Below are 12,490 nucleotides of genomic sequence, written 5' to 3'. Positions count from 1 at the left end.
AAACTGTTTTTCTACAGTGGCCATACCATATATAAGGGCTCCAATTTCTCCATATCTTTTTTTTGTATATATCTTTTTGATTATAGCCATTCTCAGTTGGTATAAAGAGGTGTTTCGATGTGCTTTTGATTTACAACTGCAAAAAATACATTTCTTTAAACACTTAGAATTTAGCCATTTATTTCAAAGCTACAATCTTTCTTATTATGTCAGTCTAAACACATAATTCTTCCATCCTCTGGTAGTGTATTTGGCTACAATGGAATAATGTTTATAGTGTTTTCTTTCCTCCTTCCCTTTCCTTTCTTATGACCAGGTGCTGAAAAAGCTGCTTTTCTGATGGGTATTAATTCCTCTGAGTTGGTGAAGGGCTTGATTCATCCTAAAATCAAAGTTGGTAATGAATATGTTACCAGAAGTCAAAATGTAGAACAGGTAAGGTGATATTTCAAGGGCATTATGATTCCATGACCTTGTAGTAATGTATACATATGGTACTTGTATATTTCAACTACTGACAATGTCAGCAGTTCTATAGAGCTTCTATAAAAAGCAAAAGAGAGCTACTGTAGTAAATATTTCAGATATTTTTAATTATGGCATACATCACAGTAAATACTTTTGAATTAAGAGTCTTCCTATCTTGAAATATATATTTTGGCAGTTTCCTTTAGTAGCAAGTCTCTGCAAATACTGTAGGCCAATCTTTCATTTACTGTGATCAACATTTTGGTTGTCCAGCTAAGAAGATTTTAAAGCTGTTGATTCCTGGAATTAATAAAATTGGTAAACTGACATATCTTGCATATTTGGCATTTCGACTTCTTTATTGTAACAGATACATAGTGACATATTAATTGAGAACAAAATTTTAGTACATACACTGAAGTTAGCATTTGAAGAGACAGGAATGGAGAAGAGACACAAGAAATGGAAGGTTATGGAGGTTTTGTTGAACATTCAGGAGAATGTTATAATGATAGAGTAACAAATGTTCTGAGGACTGCTAATCTTGAGGATTTGCTTTAGTGCAGTAAATATTTCCAGAGCTGCAACATAATATGACCAATTAAGTATATCAATACATTTAAACATGTTTTACAACAGCTATGTGTTACTCAATATGATGTAACCCATGCTTCAGTAATACTAAAATCTCAGTGGCAACAACATATTAACAACATGTGTGTTTTGTTAGACTTAAGCCAAGTCTAACAAAAGTCTAGTAGATATTGTGGAGCCTTCTTCTATTTTGTAGTTATGCCATTTGGAACATATGGCCTACAAAATTGCTGCACAAGCAGAAAGATCATTTGTGGAGGGCGATACCCAACTCAACTCATCTGCTTGGGATAGAGGTGATATCACTTTCATTCATACTCTACTGGTGAGAGTTAGATTATCTTCCTCATTACAGGCGTGCAGAGAAAAAACAGTTTTCCTGGAGAGAGAAAATGGTAAGGTGAAGTCATAGCCTTCTCTGTCATCCATTATATGTATAAAGCATTCACAGGTATTGTTTCTTTCCATTCTTAAAGTATCAGTGATAAATAAAGTAGGAATAGTTATATATATTCAGTTGAGGAAACTAATGATAAAAATAACCTGGGTAACATTCCAAAGGCTACACAGCTACTATTCATCCTAAACCTGAAAAGGAGGTTAAAAAATGGTTTGTCAGTCATTTTGACTGTAATATTGAGGTATCTATTGTGTTCATGTTATTTAAAACTTTATATATCTAATCAAAACCAACTTTGTAACTTAGTTTACTCTACAAACCACTAATTCTACATTTACTGTAATAGTAACTATAGTATATTAAAATAATCTGCCTACGTTTTCTTTTTCCCTGGTGATTTAAGCACCTTGAAGCCATGGACTTAGCCATCTTAGTGCCTCAGCATCTAGCACAGTGTTCTGCAACCAGCAGGTGCTCTGTAAATATTAAAAAAAAACAAACCAAAACTAAATTGAGCAGGAGAAGAAATTGAGCTACTTCTTGGCCTTTGAGTTAGAAGTGTTTGCAGTATCACAGTGTCTTAGACTTCCACATAACACATATCCATGACATATATCTTTCTCTTTCTAAAAATAAGGATCCCATAGTAGGCCTGAAATAAAATCTTCACCTCTTTAATATTGTGCTTTTAGGAACTGGGTTACCACTCTAGCTTGTACTATAACAGAAATAATGAAGCAAGCTAGCATATTATTATTTAGCATAAAAACCCTCATTCTCTTCTCCCCCCCCAATTGGAGACAGTAATAAGGCACACTGTAAGGCTTTATTTTTTTAAGGAATTTTACAAACTTTGTAGAAACAATTGTCCCTGCCAAGAATAGAGATGTGTATGCTTTGTTGATAACTATTGCAAAGGGTGGGAAAAATTCTGGCAGTGTTAGCATTCCATATAATATTTAGTTCTAGTTCACTAATTGTAGTACTAATTCTTTCTGATACTCTGGTCAAGTATTTTGATCTCTGAACCCTGCAATGAGGAGATTGAATGACTTTATTTTCCCAGTGGAGTAGTATTTGGCATCAAAGAAAGGACAGTTGTTTCATGGATGAAAATATCCTGCATTTTGTAGATGTTTGCTCTTCTTGGCCCCCAGCCACTAGCATTCTCAGTCATTTTGACAAACAGAAAATGCTCTCCACATTCCTAAATGCCCTCTTTCTAAGTTGAGAACCATTTACCTAATTATCAAGAACTAAGGTTCTTCAGATTCAGTATTTTATGACTCCACAACAATTAGAGCTATGTGGAGTACAGAAATAAGTTGGTACAATTTTAAGAAGATTAATAATGGTGACAAAACAATAACAAAAATCAGTATATGCCTACAAAGTTGATCTTATTAGTATTTCTGCTTTACTGCTAAAGACTGTTAGATTAACAACTCAAGGTGACACAACTAATAAAGTTGAGGATGAGAAGTGATAATGGTTAGAAAGGGGTTGGTAAAGGTGAAATTAACATTTACTGGACACCAGTTCTAAGTGTTGTGCTCTAAAGTTTACATCCTGTGTCACTGGATATCTTACAATTTTAGGATATGCATATTTTTATTGCCTTTTTTTAAACAGATGAGAATGGTAAGCAACAATGTGGTTAAAATTTTGGCTATTTGACTGTCTTTTTTGAGTTTGTTGTTCTGTTGCTGTTTTCTGTCATAATAATTGCTCTGTAGTAATCAAAGTCTTCTGTAAGGTTATGGGTCCATTTAGCTCCTAAACAGTGGAGGTTTGGATTCACCTCTCTTCTTTACCCTTCATTGGACAGAAAATGATGAAAGGATTGAAATGATTTCTTTAGTGAACAGCATATTGGTTTCATTAATTCCCTCAGCAGACACTGTACTCTCTGTGTCTCCTTCTGCCTATACCTCCAGAATTCCAACCAATGTTTTTCCTTTACTTCCCACACATGACAAAAAAGTTTTTCCCACCCACACTTCTCAAGTATTTAGAGAGGTAAAAGGAGGTGAGCAAGTTCATCATGTGCTTTTTAAAGTTTCAAACTGACTGCAGTAGGCAGACAATGAAAATAATTCCTGATGCATCATTTGTACTGTATGCTTGTGACACCAGTACTAAAAAGTGGGTGCATTTGACTTGCAGAGAGGGTGTGACTCACAACTAAATCACCACCAGTTACCAATTTGCCTTGCTTTGTGGTCTGTCCAGGGCAGAAGGATGGACTGTTTTGCATGTTGTGTTTGGACATACTCTATTTCTAGACATAGACAGTGTCTAGTTGAAATTCATTCCTACTTGGAGTCTATAGGAAACCTGCTACTACAGCAGAACTTTTGCATTGTGGGAGCAGGATCTGCCTTTGTTCCAGGCACAGAATTTGGAGTTCTCCCTTGTTGGTTACCTGAGAGCCTTTGCCACAGCCCTCAGAGTAAGGAACATGCAGCCTCACTTTGACATTAAGAGAAGCTTTGTCAGAATGATGCTCCAAAAGACCATTGTCCATTCAGGGAGGTGAGACCACACTGAGAACTAAATAATAGTGGAAATCTAGGACTAGGAAGAGCCTTCAAGAAGATTATTTGGATGAAAATGCTGCTTCCAGACAGGATAGGTCACTTGCCAATGGTTATACAATTTATCAGCAGCAGTAACAGCAGGAGAATAAGGGTTAGGAATTACAGATTTCTGATGTACTACACCAGTACTTTTCAAACTTGATTGTGCATAGTGCTAAAGAAAGAATTAATCTGACACTTGTTAAAACAAAGACCTTATTAAGGATTATTGTAATAAGGGGAGACATTGGGGTCAATTTCAAATACAACCAGGACAAGTGGGGATTTATAGGCAAAGAACAGAGAAAAAGGATCAGTGAAAAATTACCTAGAAGAGACATGAGGGTAGGGGAATTCTTGTTGTACTGGCTTTCTTTGTAAAGGCAGGTTAAATATTTATACATGAAATGGGAGATGATAAACATAAATATCAAGGGTGGGGAGATTCTTCATAAAATTACCTCACAAAATTCTTGGTGCAAGTGGGTGAGGCAGGCTAAAGACATGAAAGGTAAGGTAAGAGGAGCCTGACTAAAGTTGGCCCAAGAAGAGAGTCTGTCTATAGGAAGTAGCTGGGAGTAGTGATATATTACAGTCTGATTAGGTAGGTCTGACACAAACTCCCAGGTGGGGTCTGATGCTGGTCTTAGGACAAAACTTTGCAGAACAAGGTTTTAGAGCACATTGCTACACCTTCCCCAAGATTTGTTTTTCCTTTATTAGTGATATGACTTCTCTCATCTACATTTTGGAAGGGAGGCACCAGGCTAGCTAACTACTTTCTTTTACTCTTCTTTGGCTCTTTTTTCTCCTCCCTCTCTTGCTACTTTCTTTCCTTTCCCTCATTTTATTAGCAGAATGCTAAAGTCACAGAAGGTCCTGATTTAAATAGAAGATGTTTGCTGATAGAGAATCCCCAGGATTAAAATGAACAATGCTGTCAGAAAAACAAACACGTTCAATGTGATTTCTAGGTAATCTATGCTGCTGGAGCCCTGTCCAAGTCAATATATGAAAGGATGTTTAATTGGCTGGTGGCACATATGAACAGGACCTTGGACACCAAGCTGACAAGACAGTTCTTCATCGGCGTTCTTGACATTACTGGTTTTGAAATCCTTGAGGTAAGTATGTGTGGTAAGAGTGAAGTCAATGTATATTTACAAGGAGATCACAAAACATGATTTGAACACGTGAAAACATAGTCAAAGCCTTGTAAGAATCATTATGTCCACACCATAAGAGTTATCTGTGTTCAAAAAAAACTATAATTATTATTAATTTAATTACCATTAAGAGTTTAATTCCTTTATTTAGCTTTAAATATAGGTAAGAGGTAAAGAAATTTTTTGTGATTTTGAATTATAATTCTCCTAAGTGTTATTTATTGTAATAATTTTTAGTTTCTAGATACATCTAAAGGAGGCATGAATTTGAGAATTCATGTATGTTGGGTCTACTTATCATTGTATGATTGTGATAATGATTTTCCTCTTTAATATATATTCTTGCAAGTAGAACTCTTATTTTTCTCTCTCCTTCCTACCTATTCATACCTTTGAAGTATAATAGCCTCGAGCAACTTTGTATTAATTTTACCAATGAAAAATTACAACAGTTCTTCAATCAGCACATGTTTATTCTGGAGCAAGAGGAGTATAGGAAAGAAGGCATTGAATGGGTGACTATTGACTTTGGTCTGGATTTGCAAGCCTGCATTGATCTCGTTGAGGAGGTAATATGGTGGGGTGTTAAAAATTTTCTTCTTGTCCATTTTTCACTTAAGGAGAATTGTCTCTGTCATGTTGATTCATGTAAAGAATCAGCCTCTGCCAGGGGATGGGAAATGGGGCCAGAAAGTCTCCACATTTTCTCTTAATGGTCCTTGTGTGCAGCACCTGTGGCATCCTAGCTAAACACTCATGTCACTTGTTCTACTTCATCTTCTCTAGAACAGGCTGTCACTGTACATTTGCAGCTTGTGCATGGCTTCCACTGTTAATGCACAAGGAGACTTGTCAAGATTAAAAATGGTTATGCTCTTGACTAGAAAAACACAAAGCTTAAAATATGAGTTCTGTAGGGCTTGGCTGATTAACATAAAGTGAATGAGTACACCCACAGATGCTTAAGGAAATTTGGCAAATTAGCATGCAAACAAACAACTGCTATAAATCCTCAAGGCCACTACCTTGCAGATGTAATTTGTTCATTTAATTGGACAAGTACCAGTTAGTTTAAGTAATTTATGACAGTACTTCACGGCTTATTAGGAAATTAGCTTCAGTGTGTTGTTTGTGAGTTCAGTGATGTCGCCATACTCTGAAGTCTTTTCATGGGGTTTTCTGGATGAGTTTTGTGTGGTTTTTCTGTGGCTTTTCCCTAGGAGCAAGTATGGTAACATGGTAGCAACTACCTGCCTCTTGTTTCTTGGTATAATCAAGAGTTGTAATGAATTTTGGAGACAGGTCTTAGCAGACCAAAGCCTTTAACCTTTTGAAAGTTTTCTAGCTACATTGTCAGATTTGATTCCCAACAACCCTGTCAGGAAGGAGCTACAGTGACTAACCTTTAACTGTGTGTTAAAGTCCACAGATTTTGTCAATCGATGTTCCATCAACTTTATTTATTAGGCTTTAAATGAAAGAACATCTTCCTTAAAGTAGCTATTATTCCTAGAAGGAACACATACCACATTGATTGTAAACAGTGAACTTCTTGGTGTGTGTGTGTGCGGGGGGGCGGATGTGTGGAATACGTTGAGTAAAAGCATAATGATAATGGATCCACTGTTGATTAAAAATAATAGTAATAAACCAACCATGATCTGGTAAATGTTTTTCACATTAGAAAAACTGTAACATACTGGTTAGAATTGAAACAAAAGCTGGAGGGCCCCAGAAGGACAGAACTGACAGTTGCCACCTGTAATATATGCTTACTTTGATTATGACAAGACACTGTTTTCAAACAGAAAGGAGGAATGTAGAGATTGTTCAGATCATGAGAGCTCTATGAATGATATTGATTTTTAGTTGACCTGAAGGCTATCACCTCATTTATGTCAGTCTCAATTTTTCCAAGTCATACATTAGCAACATGGATGTAATTTCCTGTTGCATTTTCTATTGATTTGATGAAATGAGAAAAGTACTGATTAGATGATAGAAAGCAAAGATAGGTCTTTAGTTTCTTATGAACTATTTCAAAGAACTTAGGTTGGGAAAATTGATAGCAAAACCTCTCTGGTAAATATTCAACTTTTGAAAAGATCCATTATATTGATTTAGACCCTATGAAGAAGACTTGTAGTTAATATTAATGATCAACTTAGTTCTTAAGTTAGAATGAATCAAGGGAAAATTTTAAAGTTCAAAACAACAAAAATACATCAATATGCACAAAATGTCTTATAGCATGAATATTCCATGTGTACATATAAGTAAAAAGAATTTTGTTTTCTTATCTTTGTAACTGTAGCTTCTGAGCCAGATAGACCACAGTTCAAGGATGGTCCTTGCTGCGAGGGTCAAGCAAGAAAACATGAGGCAGATTCTCAGTACAGGACCTATCTATGTCCTTGTCATTCAGGTTTAGCTGAATTGTCAGTGGGGCCATCTGAGTTTCTGTACCCCTGACTCCCATCTTTAGTCCCTCAGAATCATCACAATGCCCTATACTAAGTCTCTGCATAGCATGGATGTTTTCTTATTTCTCTGTTTGAGATTGTTGTCTGGCTCCTCTTTCTAGAGGAAAGCCTTTGGGGGCAGTTTCCTGACTCCTGTGCCTGCCACTGTGTCACAACACCCAACCATCCTGGGTAGAGGGGAGTACTCAGTAAATAAGTGGATGAATAAATTGATAGCTTAAAAGTTGTATTAAGGTACCTTTTTAAACATGATCTTATGCTTTACCCCTTCCCCCTTCCTGTATTTTCCACCTTTTCACCTCATTCAAGTGATTAGCAAGGCTTGGAAAAAGGATTTGCATACATAAAAGTTTCCCTCTTGGCAATACTGGGGTTTGAACTCAGAAGTTGACACTTGCTAGACAGGTGCTGTCTACTACTTGAACCACACGCCTGGCTCTTTTTGCTTTAGTTATCTTTCAGGAAGGGTCTTGCGTCTTTTCTCCTAGAGCTGGCTTGAACTGTGATACTTCTTGCTTATACTTCCTGTATAGCTGGGATGAGAGACACATACCACCATTCCCAGCTTTTTTTTATTGAGATAGAGTCTTGCTAACTTTTTGCTTGGGCTAACATTGAACCAAAATCCTCTTGGTCTCCATCTCTCAAGTAGTTGGGGTTGCAGGCATGAGCCACTGCACCTGGCCCAAAATTTCATATTTTTAAGTGAAACAAGATTATCTCATACTGAAATAAAAAATATATTTTAACACCAATTTTAATTGTAAATTTGATCTTCAAGCTTATAATGACCTCTTTCCATATGTATGCTGTGAACAAATCCATTGTAGGTTTAGTTCACACTTAATTCATTACTTGAAATATTCTAGTTTAGAAATGAATTTATGTATTAAGTTATTAGTATATGATTACCTATTTATTTATGACTATATATAAGACATTGTAAAGAGATTATCTCTGATATTTCTTAACAGATGCATCCAAAATTATACATTTAAAAACTTCTTACTCTTTCAGTATAACTTTGGAAGACCATATCCTTCTTCCCATAATTCAGCTTTTTTGAAAAGTCTCTCTGAGGATTGGGATTACAATAAGATTTTAGAATTATACTGGCCTCAAGAGAAAAGTCACTTCAGTATTTATCATCTTACTATATTTTGAGTCCAAATTGTGTTACTTGCTGGATCACATTTTTTGCTAACTTACCTGACTTGGACTGAATAACTTTATCTTTTTGAACAACTTTTGATTGTTTCTATACAGTGGTATGCCATCAGATAGCAGGAATTTTACATGTCAGTAGTCAAATATTCAAAATAAAGTTCTAAAATATTTTAAACCCTGGTAGCCTTGAGTTCAAACCCCAGTGCCACCCTCCCCTACAAAAAAAAAAACAAAAAAACAACAACAAAGAAAATCCATCAAAAACCTTGGTAGCCTCACAGCATTATATAAATATTGTTGTCTTCCAAGAGGAGCTCTTTGGATGTGCTAACTTTGCTTTTTTAATGTAAAATAGCTTACATTCATACCTAGCTTTATCTTGCATGCATCTTTAAACTCCTAACTTCTTGCTTTTTTTGTTGGCAACTCTTAATGTTTGTCTGAATATTGATTGTAGCAAAACATCCCAGATCCCAGAACTCAAACCTCTTCAAGTCTGAATATATATATATATATATATATATATATATATATATTAACCTGTCAGTTAGTTACTTACCAGAAATTTCCCAAGGGACCTACACTTCAGTCCTTCAGGTCTTACTACGCTAAGAGTGATAAGGAATGCAAACCCCAAAAGGCCTCACCTTGGCACTCATGGAATTTATTGAACAACTGGGAAGATGTCTTAAAACCAAGACTCTTATTGTTTATTTTTCATTAAACAAACAAGTAACTGTGTTCATCAATTACTTGCCTTGGTTCGTTCCTCTTCACTCCCTTGTGAAGGATTGGTTGCTTGTCTGGGGTTATGAGGAGCATGTTATGGCTGAACATGTGACATCCCACACTAGATGGATGAGCATCTTATAAGTCACAAATGCTCACATTTCCACAGTCTTACAGATCCCATGCCATATGGGATCACTCAGAAAAGAGTGAATAAGGGCTGGAGGTATGACTCAAGTAGTAGAGTGCCTGCTTTACAAATGCAAAGCCCTGAGTTCAAACCTTAATACTGCCAAGAAAAAAAAAAAGACTAAATACGAGGACAGGGGAGGCAGACTGTGTAGTAATATATGGTGAGGTGTCCCCAAGTTCCTACAGGAGGATGTGATAGGCTTGTCTGAATAATTCCACAGGCTGATAAGGAATTACTCAAGGCTAAACAGGCACTGTGCCTAGTTCCCTGCCATAAAGAAGGTTGTTTGGTAGGAGACTTAACCTGGTGGGGGGCACAAGGAGAGGAGAACTTGTGATTAGGTTACTTGAGCTGCTCCTGGTTTTCCCCACTTGTCAAGGTACAGTCTTAGTCCTTAATTATGCTACCTGTGTATAATATCTTGAATTAAATGCTGTGAAAATCACAATCATTTGTTAGGAATAGCTCTTGCCTTTAGGAAGAAAGTAGTCAAATAAAGGACTTGTAAGTCTAATAAATATAAAAATGCATTTAAATATTATTATATGTAATATAAATGCAATAAAAGTACAAAGAAAGGCCAAAATGATCAGAAAAAATAGAGATCACCTCTGACTGTAGGAATCAAGAAAGGCCTGGTGGTGAGAGGAATAACATTTAGGAGAGATCTTAAGGAATGGATTTAATTTTAGTAGGTAAAAATACGAAGATAAGTAAGAAGGTGGGAGGACAGGCAAGTGAAAACACAAAGAGACAGGAAATGCCTGTTTTAAAATGTCAGAAAGTGATTAGAGCATAGAATATGCAAAAGGGAGTTCCTAGAAAAAGGAGAGTCATATTGTTAAGAGGTTTTAATTACTTTATACTTCATTTTAAGGCAATGGAAGTCAAAGAGGATTCTGAACTGGGCAATGGAGAAGTCATGGGAGGGGATGCATGTAGGAAGCTGATATGGCAGCGCAAGTGAGAAATTAAGAGGTTCTGAACCAGGCAGCAGACCTACAAGTAGTAAGAAAAAAATGACAGAATAAATGACAGGAAAGAAAAGTAGATAATATTTGAAGAGGGTAAGGTCATAGTGGTTGTATTCTGAGTCAGGTCAACAGACTCAAACCCTTTGCTGTGCAGTATGGGATAATTGATGCTATCAGGCAGAAGATAATTACTTTTTTCCAACTTATTTGGAAATTAATTTGCTGGAGGACCCCATATTTATTAGAAGCTTTATATCTCCTGAGTACATAAGAAAAGACAAGACTTTTATTTTTTCACTCGTTGGTAGTATAGTTATTACATTTTTTAGATATGGAATCCCTTGCTTTGCATAAAATTTTCATTTATCTCAAGGTGAATAGTGGCTTCAATGGGGACCAAAGGTATGGGAAGTGGCTTTGTTTGAGATGGGGACTGCCACTCCTGGTAGATTTTGCCTCATAACTCTCTTATTAACTCAAATTTTTAAATGATTCATTTCAGTTTTCACTGATGGTTGGCTGTTTTTTGTAGGAAAACACATAGTACAAGATGGAGTCCAAGTCTCTAAGAACTCACACCAGTGCATCAGTGGTTTAATTTATGACATTCCCTCTTTCCCTTCCCTCCCCCCTCCTTCTTTCCTGTTTTCCTTTCCTCTCCATTTCTCACTCTGATAATAATGCACAAGGTTAGTGTTGTCATGAGCAAGACATGTCAATTTCACTTGGAATACCTTGTCCTCACAATAGTTTACCTCTTCACTACCTGCATCATCCTCCGTCTAAATTCTTGGGATGAAGGAAGGTGTGCAATACTCTTTAAGAACATTTATTACTTTAAGTGGATAAATATATTTGTTAAACTTTAGGAGTTTCCTTCTTTGCAGTTTAGATCAAAGTTATTTTTTTTTCTGATTCTTCTGTCTTCATTGTGAATGTAACTGTGGAGTTGAAACACACAAACTTAATTTTGTAATGTAAGTTATTGTGTGATGTGTTTTTTTCTTCTGTCTTCAGAAGTTCCTAATAAAAAGTACACAAATACACTTGAAAATGCAAAAATCCTTTTATTTTTCTGTTGTCTACCAAAGTGTGTGTAAATGTGTATGCTGGTTAATGGTTGTCTCCATTACCCAGTTGGTCAGGCCAAGAATCTTTTCTTATAGCCCAGCTCTTCATCAGGGGTTTGTGACCCAGTTATACTTTCAACATACATCCTATTTCTAGTGACCTTTCACAAGTCCCAACTCTATGACTTGCTAAACTGAGGTTCAGCAAACTATGACTCTGTGGGCCAAATCCAACCTGCAGTCTATTTTAGTTAATAAAGTTTTAGTGTAACATTTCCATTCATTTTGTTTATATGTTAATAGCTGCTCTCAGTGCCATAATGGCTGGATTGATGGCAAAAGTGTGACAGCATATAGGTCCTTTAGATAAAACGTTTTTGAAGGAAGTCATAAGGTTTTCTGTAAAAACATTAACACATGCATTGTTTTGTTTTGTTTTTATAACCCTTTAGGAACAAAAACAATTGCTCTTTGCTGGTGGCTTTCCAATCTATGTTACACACCTTTGTTCTAAACCAATGCTTTTTTTTTTTCAAGCATAAACCAAGTCACATCACTTCATGTTAAAACTCCCAAAAGACCTTGTACATTATGATCCAAATGTGTTACTACACCTCGAAGGTCTTTGGAATCCAGCCACACTAAATGCTTATCACTTTTTTCTCAT

At 36.1% G+C, this 12,490-nt stretch overlaps 1 protein-coding gene across 1 annotated transcript in view; it reads left to right on the top strand.

Annotated features, from left to right (window-relative positions):
• Positions 1-12,490, top strand: part of Myh15 (myosin heavy chain 15) — a 144,520-nt gene that overhangs the window by 32,677 nt on the left and 99,353 nt on the right. The window contains exons 12-14 of the mRNA XM_074072376.1: positions 317-435; positions 5,016-5,165; positions 5,606-5,776. Coding sequence (XP_073928477.1) covers positions 317-435; positions 5,016-5,165; positions 5,606-5,776 — 440 coding nt within the window. The remainder of the gene's footprint in view (positions 1-316; positions 436-5,015; positions 5,166-5,605; positions 5,777-12,490) is intronic.

The sequence above is a fragment of the Castor canadensis genome, chromosome 5, assembly GCF_047511655.1.
Source record: "Castor canadensis chromosome 5, mCasCan1.hap1v2, whole genome shotgun sequence".
In the NCBI taxonomy this organism is placed as follows: Eukaryota; Metazoa; Chordata; class Mammalia; order Rodentia; family Castoridae; genus Castor; species Castor canadensis.
This window is presented reverse-complemented; position numbering and strand designations above follow the sequence as displayed.